Raw genomic sequence first — 20,671 nt, forward strand, 5'->3', positions numbered from 1 at the left:
ACAAGCTTCTAAATATGTATTTTGATATAAGAATGAATGTTTCGCTACTTGCATCCTTTTCGACACCTCAGCACTATCCCCCCCCCCCCCCCCAACCAAAAAGCTATCTTGAAATAGGGAAGATGGACAGCGATTGTGCAACATTAAAGACTACTGGCTTATAATTTATTACCAGTAATGAGCCTCAGCTACTAACCCTGAATTATTCTTCTAAAGGCAAAGCGGTTAAAAGTAATGGGTATATGCTTCAGCTCAGAATAATGAGGACACTAAAAAAGTATATAAACAGCTACAGTACGTGCCAGCTATGCAGGCAGAGAGATCCGTTCTTCTCTAATTGAATGGGCAGTACACCTGCAGTATAGACAAGTGAGACAAACACAGCATCTATCATGCTGGAGGAAAATTAATAGGTATAAGAAGAACAGTGCATCCCACAAGTGATTACCCAGCTCCCTTTCAATGACTTACTTTCCCTCTGACCCATAGCTGTTCATGCTGTCCTCAATGGACTCATGGCTGGCTTGACGGACGGTCCGGCTGGGCATTTCGACAGCCAGCCCAGTTTCTGTGCTCCTTTGGATGGCTCCTTTCAGTCTCCGACCATCCCCATCTAGGAACAAAAGGAGAGAAAAGACAGTCAGCTATTGTTCCCAGAGCCTTTTGACACGACAGAGTCAAGGAGAAGCAGAGAAGGTCTTTCAGAAGATCAGCCTGGCATCTGGCAGCCAGGCAGTATTTTGCACTCACGCAGCGTTTCATTACTCAGCCCTGCTTCATCAGCAGCCCCCAGTCATCTTTGGAATAAACCCAGTGCTCCAGCAAGCCAGGGCTCAGCAGAAACTCAAAACATACATACCACCCTACCTACTGCAACCGTTTGTACCAATTAATTATGCATCGAGCGCAGGTGTGTGCAGGCACACAAGCTGGCTGTACAGGGAGCTACCCAGTTCGGAAACACAGAAGCAGTAGTCATGGGCAGAGCGGAGATGTATGGCCTGACCGTGCCTCGAAACGTTTCTCAAATCCCATGTTGCTGCCTCAGATGGTGTGGAGCAGCAATGAGCCACAGCTCCTGGCGAGTTCAAGGGAGCAGAGGGGAGGAAAAGGCCAGGGAACACCAGAGGTGTCATGAAAGCAGAAGCCGTCCCAGACGGGCCATAGGGGAATAGCTGGGCACAGCCAAAACGTTCCCTGGTGGCACCTGGAAAGGCACCAGCAGTGGAAAACCCTGGAGAAGACTATTCCCCTTCGTACACGCCCTCGGCCACAGCGCAAAGGGAATTAAGTAGGTTCTGGTTCCTCCTGGGTGCAGTCTTCAGAGGCTCAGCCCTCTGAAATTAACAGCTGCTATTTTCATCCTCCATCTCCAGCAGCCTGTTTCCCAGAACAAACCATCTTATGTAATGAACATGTAATGAATACCATTACTATTAATTGCTTTAGCTAGTGTTAGGAGGCTCCAGATTTCATCCCACATACAGCACTCATCCTGAAACACATCTGCCACAAGTTTTCTGAACAAAGCAGAATTATCTAAATCATTTAAAGATGCCCGTCCATTAACCCAATTCAGACAACAAGCCTCTGACCCATGGCGCTCTCAGAAACCCTACAGTGTTTTGAGTACCACACCTGGAGAAGAACTGACTCAGCTACTGGGTCTAGAGAACTCAGGATGCCCAAATATTAAAGAAAACAAGTCCTTCCCAGCTACTTTGGAAACATGAAGATATCCGTAAGAACCTGTCTAAAATACATGGAATGTTGTTATTTGTGTAGCAAGCTGCTTGACCTAAAACACTTTTCTTTAGATCTTGGCGTGAACAGGCACTTTAAAAAAAAAAAAATCAGTAGGATATCAGAAATGCTTCCTATCCTGCTTCTCAAATTATACCTACACTGAAATGCAGAGACAAAAACTCTCCTATAAATACAGCTATAAAGTCCCTTTTCCTCTGGTATCATGAGGTTTCCAACTGGGTAAATGTGTTGGCCCCAGGGCTCTGTACCAGCTGCTGTCCCCACATATGGCGCAGCATGTGCATGTGTGTCCCCATGGGCTAAGAGGACAGAATATGCATGTTCTGGGTTAACATTAACTACAGTGTGTATTGTTTGTGTGCCTAGAGCAATGCATGAAGCACATTGTATAAATCAGGAAGTTACACAAACGTAAAACATTTTTAACGTGCTTTCAAAATCCAAACCTTCAGGCAAGAATAATAATGTAGGCATCAATAAAAACAAAGCCTCGTGAAACAGTCTTACCTACTTCCCCAGCCACTGCAGAACCATCCCCTTCGACACACCTTCTACAAGCCTTCTACAGCTTGCTGAATCCTCTGATGCTGTTTCTAAGTACCTTTCAGAGAGCATCCCATAGCCTTGTGGGCAGACCTGATGGCCCATTTAATTTGTCTTGCATTCACCTCCACAAAAAATCTTTTAGTCATCTACATCCATCAATGCCCATCCCTCCTTCATGTGTGCTCTCTCAGAACACGCATCTTTCCGCACCTTTTAGGTTAGTCCTTATGAGAGCCTTGGAGGCAACCAGAGTCAAAGCAGTAAATGACACAAATGTAGGAAACAAATTAAAAATGCCCCGTTGCCCCACTATGCAACATCTGTTTTAAAATAAAAATCTCTTATTTCCCTGATCTAATGAGACACGCCTGGAGACATTCATACTTAGAAGACTGTCCATCCACATCTGGAAACAAACTGGAGGTTTGGGATAGAGCAAGGCTTTAGAGCAACCCAAGGTGCTTCCTGCTTTCTATCAGCCATCTCCTGATTCAGAGCTAACAACATAAAGCAGAAGGAACCAAAAACCAGGAAAGGCAGCACCACGGAAGATGGGCAGTACCAGAGCACTGTACCAGAGACGTTCAGCTGGCACAGGGCAAGTTCAGCTGCTGCACCACATGCACAGCTTTCCACTGATGGCTTTCTATGAGTGACTGGTTTTCTAGTATTCCTTATTGCTTTTACAGCTATAACACATGGATATTCTTATTTAAAATAAAAAAAGGAGAAACTCTGGAAAACAAGACGACAGGAATAGATGATGAGAATCCTTCGTTCCTCCTTCCTCTTCCAGACAGAGACGCACAGCAACTCCCGCATCTCACAAACCATCTCTCATTATTCTGGAGAAAGGTTTATCCAGCCTTTTTGCCCTCCAGTCTCTCTTTGCCAGAAGCTTCCCTCGAACAGAAGGGGAGGAAACTCTTTTGCCAAAAAGGCAAGCTCACAAACTACCGTGGCCAGTCAAGACTGAAACAGGGTAAGACACTGGCATAAGTACCAGAAATGCCATCAGAAATGGGATGTAGGTTCCTAAATCGCTCAAACCCTTTAGTCAAACTTTACCCTTAGTCAGTACGTTACAAAAATAGAGTGTTTTAACCCCGTCACCTTGGAGAGAAAGGTAGATCAGAAATGGCACAACTGGAAAGGAAATAAATATGTACAAAGCTGCACTGCTTGCATGCAGACCAAAAACATTTTACAAGCCATAGCAACCTTCTCTGGCCAGCGTGGAGCATGGTATAGGGGCTGTGCCTCCTCTCCTACCTGACATCTTGTGCTTCGATATCTTTGCAAATCAAGAAGGGAGAGGATTTGCCTCTATGAGGGTGTTGCCTGGCAAAACCATTTATCTTAATTTAATTGTTAGCAGTATCTGGAACGAATAAAAGCAGTATTGACATTTTCTGCAGCATCCCCAGATTTATTCCCTGCACCTTTTCCAATTAAGCAGTAAACGACAAAGGTTAAGCAGCCGGTCAAGCCTGCAATGCAACACACAGCTGAAGAGCAGATTCTGCTCCAAATGACCTTGGGAAGAAGACATTTTTTGACACCCAGCACCTCACAGATGCCAGGAACCAGAAGGGACCAGCAGCCACTATGCCAAGTTTTCTGTGTTGACAGGCGCTTCGATTTCCCTCTGTTCAGACAAATAATTTACGTTTGGCTAAGGGGTATCTTCTAAAAAGCTATCCACTCCGGATTTGAAGATAGCAAGAGATGAAGAATCTGCCGTTTGCCTGTGCAGTTGATTTTACTACCTGACATTTAGAGATGTGACTTAAGTTTGTCTGGTTTCAGCTTTCAGCCATCAGTTTTTTTAATGTCCTTTTCCACCATGAGAGCTGCTTTGTGTTCTCGCTATAAAGACTCTTCTGCAGCATAATCAAGTCATCTCTTCCTCTTTTTTGACAAGTTAAACAGACTGAGCTCTTTATGTTTCTCATGCTCTGGCATTTTTTTCTCCTGCCCTTGAATCTTTTTAATGACCTCCCCAGGTTTTAAACGCCCTTTTGAGAACAGGTACAGCAGAACCGGAGACTGCATTTTAGTGCAAAAACACGTACAGAGGTAAAAATCAGCTTGTACTCTCATCTTCACTGCTTCTGCTTGCATCTCCCAAGAACACAGTAAATTCTTGGTACAGCATCACACCTCACCTGGACACTGTGCAGTCCCTGCCTGTCCTGCTGGTATGACCTTGTAGAACATTATATTAAGAAATATGTAAGAAAACACACTTTATTTGAAGGGAGGGAGCAAAAAGTCCAGACAGCTCTATATAACTCGCCCAATCTCAGTACCATTTATTATCCTGCTAATGTGCATATCACCTGTGAATTTAGTAAGGTTTAAACTCATGCTTGCTCCAAATCAAATGAAAGAGCTGAACAGAACCAGGCCCTCAAAAGAGCTTCCTGCCTTTGAGGCTTTTCCTTGATAACTGCTTTTTGAGATGTAAAGTAAGTTTCTTATCTATTCATCACTATCAGATTTTTTAGGGTCATGTTGTTCTAGGACAAAACCCTTACATGCTTATCACATTTACCCAGATACCTGCTTCTACTAAAACTCAGAAGAAAAAAAATATCTGACAAGACCCATTTTCCCTAAATCCTTCTTGACTGGCATTAATTATATTCCCATAATTTTGTTCTTTATTAATTGGATCTTATTATAATATTTCCCCTAATGCTGTCTGGGAGTGACATCAGACCAAGTAACCAAAAGTTCCTTCCAGACAACCCAGTAATGGGTGAAGAGGAGTAAGGTGACAGCGCAGGACCTGCACAGAGCAGAGCATCCTTCAGAGAGCTCCCTTCCCTAAATATAGTTCCAGCTGTCAACTGCATCAAGGGGCAGCTCTTCTCAAGGATCATGCAGCCTCTGTGGCAGAACTGCCAGCCACCAAGAACTGTATTTGCCTTAATCTTGGGGTGGGAAGCAAGTAAATAAATAAATAAATGAGCAGCAGCATCCCCTACTCTCCCCCAAGGAAAGAGTTACCGCTTCTCATGTGCTTTTCTACGTCAGTCTAAGACACAACGCTTCAAAGCCCTTCCTCTGCTGCTGACAGGTCTCTCCATGCTCACAGGACATCAAGTCTTGACAAAAAACCTACACAAATTCTGCAATAGCTCATCGCAGGCTCATGATTCAATAATTATTACTACTACACAGAATTACTCTACAATAGATGTTTATCAAGTTGATATTTCTGAGGGACGGCGCACGTCCCTTTCACTATCTCCTCTCTTGTCACTACCTTTTCCCCCACCCAAGCGTTTCGTACCTTCTCTTTCCAGTTTGGTTTCAATTTTCTTCTCCATGTTTGCTCAGTTTGCTGGATGCTACCAACACAAAAAGAAACCAGCATGACACATGTGCTATGGACCCTCCTGTACTTTTGAATTAATTGATATTGATTTAACCCTGAAATGAGGAATTGACTGATTCACACTCAATCAGCTTTGCTCCTAAATTAACCAACTGCTTCCAAGCACAGCACACATTGGTACCCAAAGCACATAGCCAGGCAGCACCAATACAGGCCACCTGATACACACCAAGGGTCCGGCAAAACAGCCTGGTTTGCTTTTCTTGCTTCCCAAACGTCACCTTGCGGTGCAAGGGGAAAATCAGGAAGGGAAATTGTTTGAATGCTTACTTTCATTTGTTCCTATTGCAAAGCATTTTGTATTTTCCAGGAAAGACTAGTTCAAGCTTGAGCGAAGAGACTGCATTTCTATTGCTTTTCTTACGCAAGCCAAGCAGAACGCATCGATTTGCATCCATATATGCTTCAGGGTATCGACCTGGGCAGACCCTGGTCTCCAGCTTCACACCTGGGATCCTCAGCAAGTGAATTATCTGCTTTCCTCCAAAATGAGGTCTAAATACAAACCAGCACTTAGGAAGGATGGAGAATTGACAATCCCAGTGAGGAAACTGAGAAAAACCCACTGGATGGAGTCATGTACCCTTCAGAGAGTGTTGTACATCATGTAGAGGCAGAGATGAGGGGGATGAACAACTGTGACAGCAGAGTGCATCTGCAGTCAGCATCCAGGGGTACCGTGGAACATGGCTGGGTGGGACAGGACCTGCCTGCCTGCAGAAGAGACATGCCCTGAGCTATGCAGCAGTTTATGACAAACCTGCCTGCTCTATCCTTGGCTCCAACATGGACTCGCAAGCCCTTTCATTTCCCACATCCATAAACTTCTCTCTTAAGGTGAAATACAATGAGTTGCTTCTTGCTTTCTTCTCCATGAAGGTTTGCCCCAGAAAAAAAAAAAAAAAAAAAAAAGATGATGCAAGTCAATTTGGGGCTGAAAATGAACAAGGAAAACACCAAATACCCATCTGGATATTATCACCTGCTGAGATTAGGAAGAAGGTCCCTAAATCAACTGGTCTTCAGCATGTCCGCGGCATGCAGCAAAAGCAGCAGTGGGAGCCTCAGCTCAGCACCCTGTGAGACTCTGCTGCAGCGCTGACTATTTTACCTACTTCTTATTTTCAAATACTCCGAGAAAGAGCCAACGTGTTAGCTTCAAACTTTGTCACTGCATTGTTGTTCCTAATGGGTTTAAAAATAAAAGATTTCTTTCTGTTTAGTCAGATGCTGAATCCCTACAGACATGTGCTAAGATTCGTGTGCCGTGAATCAGTTCTGAGACGAATAAAAAATCCCATTGTTCAGCTTGAAAGGGGTAAAAAAGAAAAGTCTTCCCACAGCCTTACAAGAATATCCAACACCTGTGACAGCCTGGCACATGCTGTGCAGAGCGGCTGTCGGGGTGGGCATCGCAGGCCCTTTTACATCGATATCTGTGTTTGGAGCAAGCCACGCTGCTCTCCTAAGGGGATGCTACTGCTGAGGAAAAAAAATAATATATAAATACTGGATTGTCATTTCAGAATGCAGTTTAACGAGATGAACTCAATCTCATCATGCCTAGCAAGCTCTGACATCCCGCCAAGTATTCCCTACATCGACATCCTAATGGAGTGTGAATTATGAGCACCTAAAGAGAGGCAGTTTGTACTGTGCTCCAGAACACGCCAGGCTATCATCGCAGCCTGAACAATCCACGAGAAATGACGGAAAATGACTGGGGATAAACAGGGGCACTAATCAGGCTGTTTGCTTTGCTCCCCTTGTCCTAGTTTCAGACTCTACTAAAATCACACCCTTTCTTTCCAAATTAAGCAGAAAATCTTCTGTGGGATGGGGAAAAAAATAATTCAACATGTTAGTGCTTAATCTGTGCAGATTAAGTACATCCACTGGGCTGGGAAAGGTCAGTCAACTCTTCTTGTGAGAGCCAGAAACGTTAGTAACTATTTGTATTGCTGTGACAGCTACAGCCCCCAGCTGAACGCAGAGCAGGGCCAGGACACCCCACCTGCACGGGCAGCCTGCGAAGATGCCAGCAAGACGCCTCCTCCGAACTCCCACCTGTAACACAGCCACGGGCACGTCCCACTGCTCCTGGGTCACCATGTGGTATTTTAGTACATGTAGCTTTCTCTCATCCTGGTGCTCAACCCTGCCTTTCCTCACCCACACCTACCAGCAGTGGTCGCACCCATCCCCAGACGTGTGCACATCAAACCAACTTCCCCCTGAATCCATAAGGTTTTTTCCTTCCTCCTCACCATTCAAGGAGGACCAAAAATCATCGACAGGGTTATTTTTATTAAGTAGGCACCTGGCAGCAGTCTCAGAGTCTGTCTTCCCTTCTTTACCCACTGAGCACGGGATGCACAACAGAAAACTTCCTCTGGCCCACAGGAGGACGACTCATTACATACCTGTGCACGGCCCGGGAGCTCTGCAAGCCTTCATAAAGCAACAGCCCTATTTTTAAGGCCTAACAGGAGCTTAATTTAGGCAGGACAAAGCTAAACTTCTTCCTCTTTCTTCCTATAAATGCTAAAAATGGAACACAGACCTGAGGCTGCCCCGCACAGCCTGTCCTTCCCTCCCACCCACCCCCGTGAGACAACCTCAGGAGAAGAGCGTTTCCCCCTTTCCACCTCTCCCACCCCAGCGGTGTGGGCAGGGGAAGCACCAAACCCCACACACGGGTTTTTAGGCTTGCCTGCACTTCCTAACAACCAGCAACCCAGCTCAGATCCCAACTCCTCAGCCACTTCAAAGCAGCATTTTCTCCCCCAGGCTGGACTGAGCTGCAGTTTATTTTAAATCCAGCTATATGTCCGTATTTAAGCAGGTCTTCACCCCCAGTCAGATGTTATCACCTCTTGTAGGTTGGGTGGAACACTGGTAAATCATTGATTTTGCTTCCTATTTTCTTGAGATCCATTTTGATGTTTTAAACTAGGAAAGTGTGATATACTTTCTCTTTTCCTTTTGAGGTTAAAAACAAACAGTTCCCATGATACTATTTTTAATTTTGACCTTTTTGACAATCCATCTATATTAAAAAATTAAACGGCCAAAATTTTCATTTAAAAATGTCTAAAGAAAAAGTTCTGCAATTAACATGTAGCCAGGAAAATTAGTTTTGAGATTTTTTCCTTCACTTAAAAAATGAGAAAGCTAAGAAATTAAAAGGTAAACATATATAATTCCACTGACAATAACTTTTAAACAGATTTTTGACTGCCATAAAAAAATTGTTCAGCTTTTCACCATAAAAATGTTACAGTACCATGACACTACAAAAACGTTCGTCTCTTTCAGAGTATTTCATGGGAACTACTTTGCAGCTAGATGCAACTCTTCAGCATTCTTTCCATGTCTCTATTTTGTTTGCAGCAGCAGGATCCAAATAGCTTCATCTGATGGCTGCTTCTGCATTTTTATTTTTATAAGAAAACGGAACACGCTGCCCCCTTCTCTTCCCCCAGTCTTCCATGCTTTGCAGGCAAGAGTCTGATTAAATGAAATGTCCATATGCATACAGAAAATTCACTGCTGGAATATTTCTTCAGCAGCCTGGCAATGAAACCCAAGCACTGCCCCATCCGCAGGGACTGCTGATTTTAACTGATTTTATTTAAACTACTATATTATAATATTTATTAGAAAGCTGGGGAAAATGTCAGACACAGCACCACCAACCAGCAGTGCTTTAAGACAAAGTGTTCTCAGTTCAAAACTCTTAAACTTTGCCAACTATGAAGATCTGGGCATCATGAAAACATGCAAAGCCCAAAGCAGGTGGCTAGTTTGTCTGCCAGGGCCAGCCCAGGGCTTTCTTCTTGTTATTTCACAAGGAAGACCAGAGGTGGAGCCGATCTGCATCCCCGTGGCTGGAAGTCCTCCAGCTGACCAACATAAGTTATGAAGGCCAGGTCAGGATCTCTACTTAATTACTAGAGAGTTGAACTGGAGCACTCTGTCCTAATTCTGCCGTCCATCTCACACTATTAATAACTCTGAGGATGTTGCTTAAGTCCAGGATCTGAAATATGAATGAGCCTGAGCTGCAGAAAACCTCTCAATTTAGAGGAGAATCACAAAAATGAAGTGACTTCACAAAAATAAAGCAGCTAGAAAGCATCACTGTAAGAGAAGGATGGCATGAGCTGAAAGATTTGCCCTGCCGAAGCGTTACTAAGCCACGAAGCTTTGCAGGAGGCTGTTCTGCTCTTCCTGAGCCCGCTGGACCTGCCTGCTCCATAATGATACCTCCTGGAAGGGCCCAGCGTCCTGCTCTTCGCTCTGTAACTCCTGGGAAGAAAGCAGTGGGCGAAATAACATAAGCAGCCGGTTTGCAAGCTGTGTTTTCCCCTTGCAGAAGGGGACTCAGGTCATGAGCCTCCTGAAGCCACTGAAACTTCTCAGAGGAGCTTCCACACCTTTCCACCCAGGGGATTTATAGCGGTCAGCTCCAGGGTTTTGCTTGAACTCAGCTGAGATTATACATCAGACCTTTCCTTCTGGGGGCACAAGTTTGGGTCTTTCTCTCTACCGAGAGACATCTTTTCACAGCATTTGTAGAGTCTGCACGTGTTCCACTTCTTACCAAATCTGGCTGAAACTGGAAAGTATGTGCTATAGGAATATTGGAGAAAGGGGAGAGGGTGAGGACAGGGCTCTGGCTTTAGAAATAACTGACTCCCTCAAATTCACAGCTAACGCAGGTAAAGTTTAATTTTGGTCCAGACGAAATTCAACAGGAAAGGGCAAACTTACTAACAAGATATTTCCCTTTTCTTCTGTCCCATTGATGCTCTTCTAGGAGCAAGCAGCTTTGTCAAGGCCACATGTATATGAATACAGAGAGCGAGCAACCGTCTTGGCACAGTGAATGAGTCATGCAACCTTTTGTTCATTCGTTATAAACACAATTAAAAACACAGCCACATTTCTTTAACAGGCATGAAGCCACAGAACCCTGGAGTCATTCATAAATAAGAATCATGGTGCAGAATCATGCTTAGAATAGCATTTGATTTGTGTTTAGCTTGGGTTGTAATTACTTCATCATATTTTCCTTAAGGAAATGAATGATCAAATTCACAAGGAGTTGACTTTAATTATACACACTGCTTAATAACTTGAGTCCATTTGGAAGCAATTATTTGATCCACGGTGGAAGCAGAGAGGGGGAAATGATGGTCTGGTTTCCAGAGAAGTCAAACAATTTCAGGCATTCAGCTTCCAATTCCAGGCAATTTCACCAGATACAGCTATCTGTGTCAGCCTTTCCCCAAAGGTGCTTCCATGTAATACCTGTAGCCAATGCTAAAGGAAGCAAGCCAGCCAGCACATTTCCCCCCCCCCCTAATTCTACACTTTGCTTTGACTCACACAGAAACATCCTTTGAAAGGTCCATGGCCGTGCAGCACCCATTGTGCCAGGCAACTACCGCATCCCATCATAGGGGCACCAACGGGAACCATTTTCTTCACAAGTACTACAAAGAACACTACGAAGACCTCTGCTTGCAGCATCCCCGCAATGCTGAAGTGGCAAGCATGGAGGGTGGTTGCCTTTCCCAAAAGCCTGAGGAAGAGCCCAGCGCTTTCTGGCAGGCAGAAAGAGGATCTGTCACAGCAGCATCCCAACTTGCTCACCAGCTCTTCCAACTCATGAACAAGAGCTCTGCTTTTGCAAATGCATCCACGGTACACACACTGGTTCTCTCATACGGATCCCTTGCCAGGATCTTGGATCACTTTCAATACAGCCCAAGTGGCTGGTTCTGCTTGGGTGGAGTGAAAGGAGAGCACCCTGCCCTTCGTGACCATGATAATTTGGCTGCCAGCGTCTCTGGACAGTTGGAAGAGAGGGTCAGGCTTCAGTGCCCAGAAGCAGGACAGGAGCAGTAGGACCTTACGATATAAAGTGATTCATGGTGACTAAGAAATCAAAGTGGTCAAAACACCGGGTTTCATCTCATAGCAAACAGCCCTGCCAATCATACAGCATAAATATCTTCAACTGGTGACAAGTCGAGCCATTAAACATGGAAAACACCATCCAATACCAAAAACAGAAGCACTGAAATATAACCAGCAGCCTCCTAACAAAAACAAATCAACAAAAATACAAACAAACAAACCACATTCAAGCAAAACTTTTCACAGCCTAAACCCTGAAGAGATGCACACAGGCTTTCATCTGAGTGATAAACTCTCCAACATCTGTCTTCTGCGTGCGCAAAAGCAGCACTCAGATATAAAACCACCCCAAATTATTTGAAGTCCACGGGGAAATTCAGTTCACCTTTTGTCTAAGCAGAGTATTGGGCTTCCAACGGAGGAAAAAAAGCCCTTTGGACAGAGCTGGAATATAGACATAACATCTTCATCTCTGCTGAAAGATACTGGAGAGCATGGGAAACCAAGCAAAATATCATGCCTGTCTGAAGATTACTGAGGATTAGATTGAAAAAGAAAAAAAAAAAAAGAAAAAAGCCATCAATGGAGCAGATTAATATGTTTTAGGAACAATACCAAGATCTAGTTTTCTCAATTACTAAGCATTGGATGCAGGAAGAATTGGTGAATTGGTCCTCTGTCAAGAAGAGACATGCTACGGTGTTCAATATTGTATTGAACGGAATTTGTGTTAATCACTCATAGTGTAAAACGGTGGCACACCAGCCCAGCTTCATGAGAAACAGATGGCTGCTTATAGCATCGCTACCCTGTGGCACATACACGGCAGCAAATTGACCAAAATCCCGTGATTTGTGCCAAATATTTCTAAATGCATTTTGTAGAAGGAGCAGGGATGAGCAAAATGCTTTAGAGCACCTTGGTGATTCCTGTCTCTCTCCTATGAGAGCAAAAAAGAGAAGAGATGAAGGAGAAATAAAAGAGAAGTGGGGACTTCTGATACAGCCAGTATCAGTCTTGCACACAACACTGCCAGTTCAGGAAGATCAAACATGCAGAAAATGCAGTAGAGAGCAGCATGTATCTTTATTTAGGTGAAAAATAGTTTTAACACAACTAAAAAAAAATAATGTCTGATGGGAACCTCTTTATAAGATGTGCAGGCAACGACTGACCAACAGGAATGAAACAAGGTCAGAAGAGGACACTGTGCATTAACCTTGCTTATGAAGCACCTGTGTCTGCGTAACTTGCTGCTTCCTATACCTGCAGTTAACTTTTACATTTCTATTCTCATACTTAAAGACGAGGCTGATGTAAGGAGGCCTTGGGTTTTCTTGAGATGGTGCTGGCGAGGTCAGAGAAGTTCATTTCAGACATAGCACATTTCCCTTCCATCACCAACTGCTCCATTTCGCTCCGATTTGTACAATAACTGCACTAGTGACCTGCGCGCGTACAGCCACCTACCCCACGTTATCAGTACGAGGGAGGAGCTGTGCCACAGGGCTCCAGCCTTCACATTTATTTCAACATGGGAGAAAACCCAAGGAGATAGGACACACAATTTTGAAAGCGGACTTTAGAGAGAGACCCTCAGTCCCAACCCATTCACAGTCTCCAATCACGAGCCTAAATTACAAAGCAAGCTCAGGAGTGAAATAACGCCCTTTCCTGCTCCTTCTCCTGCCTGTGGAGCCACAAGTTCAGGGCTCTGTTTCCTTGGCAACAAAAAAGAGCATCACAACAGCCTCCTCGCTAGCGAATGACATACAAAATTGTGTCATTTTTTTCTGTCCGGTATCTTTTATCATTAGGGAATAAGCCTGAACTCAGAACTCGCTACTCAGCAAAGATGGAAATAGATATCCATTATTGCTATTTAAAACGTAAGTATCTTTGGAGCCTTTAAGCTTGTCCAGAGATAGGAAGCGAGTAAGGGATTTTAATTTATTAAGTTAAAAAAAAAAAAAAAACTTGCTGAAGTTCACCTTTGAAGACAAATTATAGAACTTGTGGAGTTTGGGGAAAAAAATGCAGCTCATAAATTTAAGATCTGTATTTTAGATTCTGTTAATATTCACTTTTGAAAAGCATTAGAAATGAAGATTACAAATTTAATAATGTAACACAGGGGATGAATTATTCTCCTCCCCACATAAAAAGGCAATTTGTTCTTGCCTATAAATTGACTTTCTATTACTGTCATTAAACCAGCATAATGTGCTAAAATTAGGGTCTGCCCCACCACAGCTCTGTGGCAACACACAGCCAAGAACTCATCATGCCACCAGTTGAGAAGACATCCTAATGAGGCAAGAGGGGCACCAGACACTGTTCCTGCCAAGGAGTGGATATCTGCAGGACTTTGTGATGCTGATGGACATTAACACAGGTTCAAAAAGCGACTGGACAAAATTAACGAGGAAAAAAAAGTCAGGAGCAGAGGAAGTCCCCAAGCCAGGAGTCAGTGGAGGCTGGGCCAGCATCCTGAAGAAGCACCTCAATAAATCTGGGCAGCTACTACTCGCAGGGTTGCGAAGTGAGCACTCATAAAAGAGGCCAAACTCACGGCTGGCAGAAGTGGGGCTCTCTAGGAAGACGCCATGCTTCTGCTTTCAGGTTTTACCATCTCCCATTTAGCTGTGCATTACACATGGATGGTAGTAAACCCATACTGCTGGTGATCAGAAGGTCAGGCTGATGCCTTGTCCCAGCACTCATCTCCCTCACAGGTTTCCTCCACGGTATTGGATTATCCTACCATCTCCCTGACTTTATCCAGACACTTTTGCAGACACAAGAACCTCTTACTCCTTCCGTTTTGCCACAACAGAGAGAAGTGAGATCACAGTCCTCAGACTGCAGTAGTATCCCATTCACTTCCCAAGCTCCTTCCAAGTTTCCCTCTCTACAGCTTGTGCAATAGGTCTACTGGATGTCCTTCAGAGTCTCCCTGCTCCACCTGTGCCCAGCCCACCAGGGCAGGCCCTGTCCTCCCATAGAGCATCTGCTCCTCCACTCTCACTCAACATGCTCATGTTTAACTCCACATGTGCATGGAGCATCAGGGATGACACCGCAATGCCCACTTGAGAACTTGCCTAGCAGCACCAGCATTAAAACCTATATTCAGTGGTCACCTCAAGTGGGCAACTACATATAAACAGCTCCATCGGAAAAATGTTAAAATTGTACTGTCAGGTCTTTACTGTCCCATGTCGCACAGCCCTTCTTCCATCTCTTAAGTTACTGATGGGCTATGACACATTTCAGTAACAGAAACCTCTTTGCCACTTCTCGGCACCGGCACTATTCCTCCCCTTCACCAGCAACGCACCTACACAGCTACACAGTAATTCTGTCATTTGCCTTTTTTTTTTTTTTTTAACCTGTTTCACCCATACTTTATGCAGCAGGCAGCTAGAAGACTTGCTCACATCTGAGTTACTTTCAGAAGAAAACTGGGCAAATAGCACTGGGGGAGTGATTTTATAGCATCTGCTGATGGATCTTGCCCTTTCTTAGCTCACAAATTGTCCAGAGTTTTAAAAGAAAAGAAGCTGGTAGTAGTTGAAGATTACCAAAGAGTAACACTGCACAGTGCACCCGGAAGGTGCTCTGTCCCTGAGCAAGCAGGTTGGCATGCCAGGCCAGCACAAGACCTTCAAGCACTAATGGGTGGCTTTGATGAGATGTGCCCCTTGTGCCATGACAGGTCGGTCTCAGACTGATGGATGACTCTAACTGCAGTCATCAATATTTGCTTAAAAAACTCCTATTTACCCAACTATTCATTTGAAGAAGCTTAATGGCTAGAAATGAACATGAAGGGGACTTGTGATAACCAAAGCGAATCCACTTGCGAGTCTGACACGTGCACAGAAAGCACTTTGCAGTCTCTACCGAAGCCTGGCCTGAGTCTCCCGCTGAAGCAATTTCTAGGTCATAACATGTGCAGATGTTTGGAGGTCTGTGCTTTGTCCTTGGCCTAATTTGGAGAAAGACATTATCTTTTGCTTCTGCTCTGATTGCACATTTCGATCTGAGAAACCATAAGGCCGCACTTATTTTGAAGTCACTACTAAATTTCAGTCCTCTGTATCTGCTAGTACATCCTTCTGGTACCCTGTAGGCCATATTCCTGCTCGAAGTGTCCTCCTGTTGTAGCCATTCTCCTTAGAAATTTCACTTTACCAAGCATGACTTGGCCCTTCTGAATGTTACACAACGTTTGTCTCTTTCACGTATTTTCTGCTACAGATATGCGACTTTTCCTCCTGTATTTTACCGTTGTGTAAAACAGCTTTCCCTTTCAACAGTCCCCCCTCCTTTGCACAGCTGCTTAATGAATTCAAAGTGTGACATTTTGTTTTCCACAGTGAGGTATAAGAGAAGCTGTAAACCATCACTGTGAGATGAACTAGAAAACACAGAAGGCAGCAAGCCCTTCCCGCCAGTCAGCCACAGCTCTCTCAACAGCACCCACTATACATTGCAAGGCTCAGCTTCTATTCAACTAATTAACAAACGTCACTAAACAAATCAAAAGGTCAACTTTAGGAGGCATATACAAGCTGCTATACATAATGCAGTTTCACAAACCCCAAAGAGATTCTTTCCTTATTTTCGATACTCGATGTGCTATCCCTACCCAGCCACTTGGATGCTTTGCTCAACAAAACGGTTCCAGGATCCAAGTGGATTTAAAGCCTAGAAAGACTTTCCAGAGCACTGTACAAATCCCTCTGATGTCGCCCACACAGGAGGCTACAAATTGGCACCAGTAGTTGTCAACATTTTGTTTTGATCTTCTGGCAAACAAATCCACCCTCTGAAATGTTTGCAGGATGCAGAGATAAAAAGCCGTAATGAATAAAGACCAAAGAAGTTTGAAGGGTTTATTTTTACCAAGTAATCAATACCTTCTGGCAGTCTTCCTCCAGCTCTAATAATACCAGTGAGGACAGTAACCCTTGGCAGGTTTTGTATGCTGCTCTACAAACATTATCTAATTAACCATCACAATCCACTTCTGAAAAAAAGGAAGCATGATTTGAAGTTCTTCTACAGCAAGAGAGAAACAGAGAGATGATGAGTGTTGGTAAGGGACACTGATGGACAAAACATGGTTAGACTTTAGGAGCTCCAGTTCTTGTATGCCCTATCTACTAACCATGTTGTCCCTCTGGAACCAGCTACAGGGAAATGGTGTACCGGTCACACAATATGTGCTCGCGTTTGCAATCTGTGCTTAGTGCAACCCTTGGTTTCGCTTTGCTGTGATAAAACATTAGGACAGATGTCCGAGCCAACTCATTAATAAATCAAATGCCAATAAAGCAGTTGGAGGGAGATGAATTATTGAATTCAAAGCAATTTAGTGCTCAAAGACAAAACTAAACTCCATAAGCTGGGAGCTATGACCACGGAGCCCGATTTCCCTCAGAACAGTTTTCCTGACACACTGTAGACTGCCAGTCCAGTGGAAACCTCAAAGAGGAAACACCATCTCACATCTTCATTAAGCCCACCTCTAACACCATGTGACCTCCTCTGTAGGTAAGCCAGGACATGGGAAGATAAAACTAGTAACAATTCACAAGTCTCACTGGAGGACGCTCACTGGTCTTCCGGACATCACTTGCTGATTAACCCCTGATGCCCAGCAGATGATGGGCAGATGACAGTAACCCATTTACTGATCTCTTTTCTATCCAAACTCAATTTATACGACGAGCCCTGCGTAAAAGTCAGCTGAAATTTCTTAGAGAAGATCTAGTCCTTGGGATGTATCCTGGCTACTCCCAATAACTCCCATTGCAATGCAGCACAGGCATATGTAGCCAGGAGAGAACCGAACTCTTCTTAATCCTACCTGCTAACATCAAAAGCACCCTGCACAGACAGTTATAATACAATGGAAAGGTTTTCCTATTGAAAGCATTATAAATAAAACAGCAGTTGCATTAAATAAAATCTTTTTCTTATACATTTGTGCCCAACAAACACAGACCTATATTCAAAGATCCCAATTATAAAGCAATGTATAAATCCATTTCTCATACAGACATTTGTCCCACAGAGCCAGAATATATTTCGTACTGATATATTTTATATAGATCATTTTATCTTTGAAAATTAACAGATTCCTAATACACACCTCTAATAATGATTTCACTGACAGGATGAAAGTCACTGCAGACATTTTATTGAGAGCTGATTATTTACCGCAGCTTCAGATTATTTACACTTCACACCCCAGGCCTCTGACTCTGTGAAAGGTCTGGAGCTCTCTGAGGACCACAGCATCCAGGAGACTTTGAAGGATTCCCACCGTGGTGAGCGAGGAGAGTTCAACCTGCCTCCAGTCAGGAAGGTGTGCGCTGGCTGCCTGCACACAGAACAGCATCCCCCAGCCTCACATCGTTTGCAGTTAAAGGCCAAATTCTTAAAGATGTTCAGCCTTTTGACAGATACCAGATCGGTGGGAATTAGCTCATGAAGCATTCTTTAAAGCTGTGGGCGCTCTTTAGACATCTAAATACCTTTGATAATCCAACCCTCGCTCTAAGCACAGAGATCAGGAGCAGTAATTTCCCTCTCCACAGAGAAGAGAGAACCTTTTCAAGGACCTGCCACTGGAAACAAGACTTGCCTCTACTCTTTTTCCATCCTTCATAACTCCTGAACCTTTGAACTGGACAGAGAGGTCAGGTTTCAGAGGTAGCATATTCCCAAAGATTCATGCAAATGACCACCCATGGACAGAAGAGAGAGCTGAATTAGTGCCCCCACCAGAGGAAACGCCTGTTTCAGCCTCTTATCTGCCAGAAGCAGAAAGAGCCAGGTGAGCGGTGAAGGGAGGCTCCAGCTGTGCCCAGATTGCAGCCTGCGCATCCAAATCCTGTGGATGGTGGCAGGAGCTGGCAGAGCCCCGGTGGGGGTGTCTGGGAAGGAGAGGTGTAATTAGTTCAGCTCTGCCTGCAACAGTCCTTAGAAGGCGCGGAGGAGCACCAACTGAAATGTAGTCTTCCAAATATGAGTCAAAACCAGTTCAGAGTCCTAAATCTGTCCCCTTCCCACTCACACATTATTCCAGTTTCTGTGATTTTACAGTCAGACTCACCTATTTGAAAGAGTTTTTCTTTACTCTCCCAACATAACTTAAAAGCCCCCAAAAAAATGGTGGGGAACTGTTTGTCATGCAGGGGAACAGAAACTGAGTGCGCTCCTGCTGAAGAAACAAGAAACTTGTAACAATTACATACCATTACTCATGTCCAACTCTGTTGTGATAAATAAGCAGTAACAGGAAAAAATGTTACTTTTGACAGTAACTAGATTTTATTAAAAAAAATAAGGAAGAAAACCAGAAAAACCGCGTCCTCCAATGTCAGCTGCGTCCTTTGCAGCGAGGAACAGACAGCATATGCCCTCCATAGCTCCCTCCCCTCTGGGAAGCACACACAACACCAATCAAAGTTTACAGAATAATTTTACTGGGGCTTCATATTGCAATACTAACAGCAAACGTTCTTCATGATAGCCAAAACCACGCACCCAGCTGCACTCAAAATTCCCCTATCCTGCAGCTCTGCTTCAATGCTCTCAATGGAAAAATTACGTCAACCACAAATCTTTGGTCCAAGTATCTCAATATTAGGATGGCACTTTCACTTCTGTTGGCTTTTATCAGTTTGAGACAAATCTTGAACTTTAAAACACATTAATATACAACTTTGTTTCCTCTCAGACACAAGAGAGCAGAGCTGAGAATGGCTGCAGGCCCAGACTGAAGGCAAGGCATGGCTACGAACAATGCAGACGCTGATACCACAACAGCAGAGATACACAGATATTACAGAAATTAGAACATTCAGAGTTTTCTCAAAGTCCTCAACAACAGATTTACTAAACACATGAAGGAGCTCAGTACCTCCTTGAAAATTAGAATTTAAGACGCAGCGATAAGAAACCAGAGATAAAATCCAGTCCCAGATCAGGCATCATACAAAAGACATGACAAAGCTGGTATTAAGTCAGAGTTACACCCAGGAACTCTATGTTGCCAACAGCAACTCCTACTTACTCCTCTAAGCACTGTGGAAGTTGCACCTTCTTCAGATTCTTTTTGCATACACACACCAGTTTTCCAGCGCTAAGAAACACAGCCCCAGTACAGATATAATTTCCTTTAATACTAAAGAGCCACCAATTGCCTCTGTGACACCAGACAGTTTTCATACTCCCACCTGTACCGGGGCTCAGAAGAGGAATAAATTATCTCACAGCATTTCAGTGGGGTACCTGGTGTTTTCATGCTGATCATTAATATTTAAGATGGAAGATGAATCTCAGGGCATCCAGTCAGCCAGGAAAGCATCTCAGGGGATGCTCACCTTGACCTAAGCAAAGTCTAAGAAACAGTCTAAACCTGGAGTCAGCATATGTGTCGATATAAATCCACTTCTGGTATCTTCCAAACAATTTTCTATTACTTTGGGGCAGCCATTACAGAGTCACAATATTTAGTCAACCTTTTACTTCTACAGTCATTAATCATGCACCATTTAACTACTGGTTTGTCATTTACTCTCCTAATCCTTTTCAAATCCTTCTGCTTATTTTCACATTTTTTTTCAATCCCATTCTATGTGTCTCGTTAATTACACTCCTGCACTGTCATAGGCTGTTTCAACACAGACATGTTGAGCCAGAGGTAGTTTGATCACTTGCTGTGTTATATACCCAATGAATCGTTTGCTACTCCAACATGTAAAATATAAACAACATAACTGGAAGATGATCAACTGTACTTAATTATCTGGACACCTACTTACAACTCTAGGGCAGGAAGGGTGAATGACCATTTGGTGGTGTCCTTGAAAACAAGGTTTCTAACCCTGTAAAAAAGAACGATGAGAAAGGGGAAAAAATGCCTAGGATTTCCATCTTCTCAAAATAAGACATTTCGCTCCCTTGCCAGACAGTGCTGTTTTCAAAGGACTGTTATTTGCAATT

At 43.8% G+C, this 20,671-nt stretch overlaps 1 protein-coding gene across 1 annotated transcript in view; it reads right to left on the reverse strand.

Annotated features, from left to right (window-relative positions):
* Positions 1-20,671, reverse strand: part of RIMS4 (regulating synaptic membrane exocytosis 4) — a 59,924-nt gene that overhangs the window by 24,168 nt on the left and 15,085 nt on the right. The window contains exon 2 of the mRNA XM_063349931.1: positions 472-613. Coding sequence (XP_063206001.1) covers positions 472-613 — 142 coding nt within the window. The remainder of the gene's footprint in view (positions 1-471; positions 614-20,671) is intronic.

The sequence above is a fragment of the Chroicocephalus ridibundus genome, chromosome 12 (assembly GCF_963924245.1).
Source record: "Chroicocephalus ridibundus chromosome 12, bChrRid1.1, whole genome shotgun sequence".
Lineage (NCBI taxonomy): Eukaryota > Metazoa > Chordata > Aves > Charadriiformes > Laridae > Chroicocephalus > Chroicocephalus ridibundus.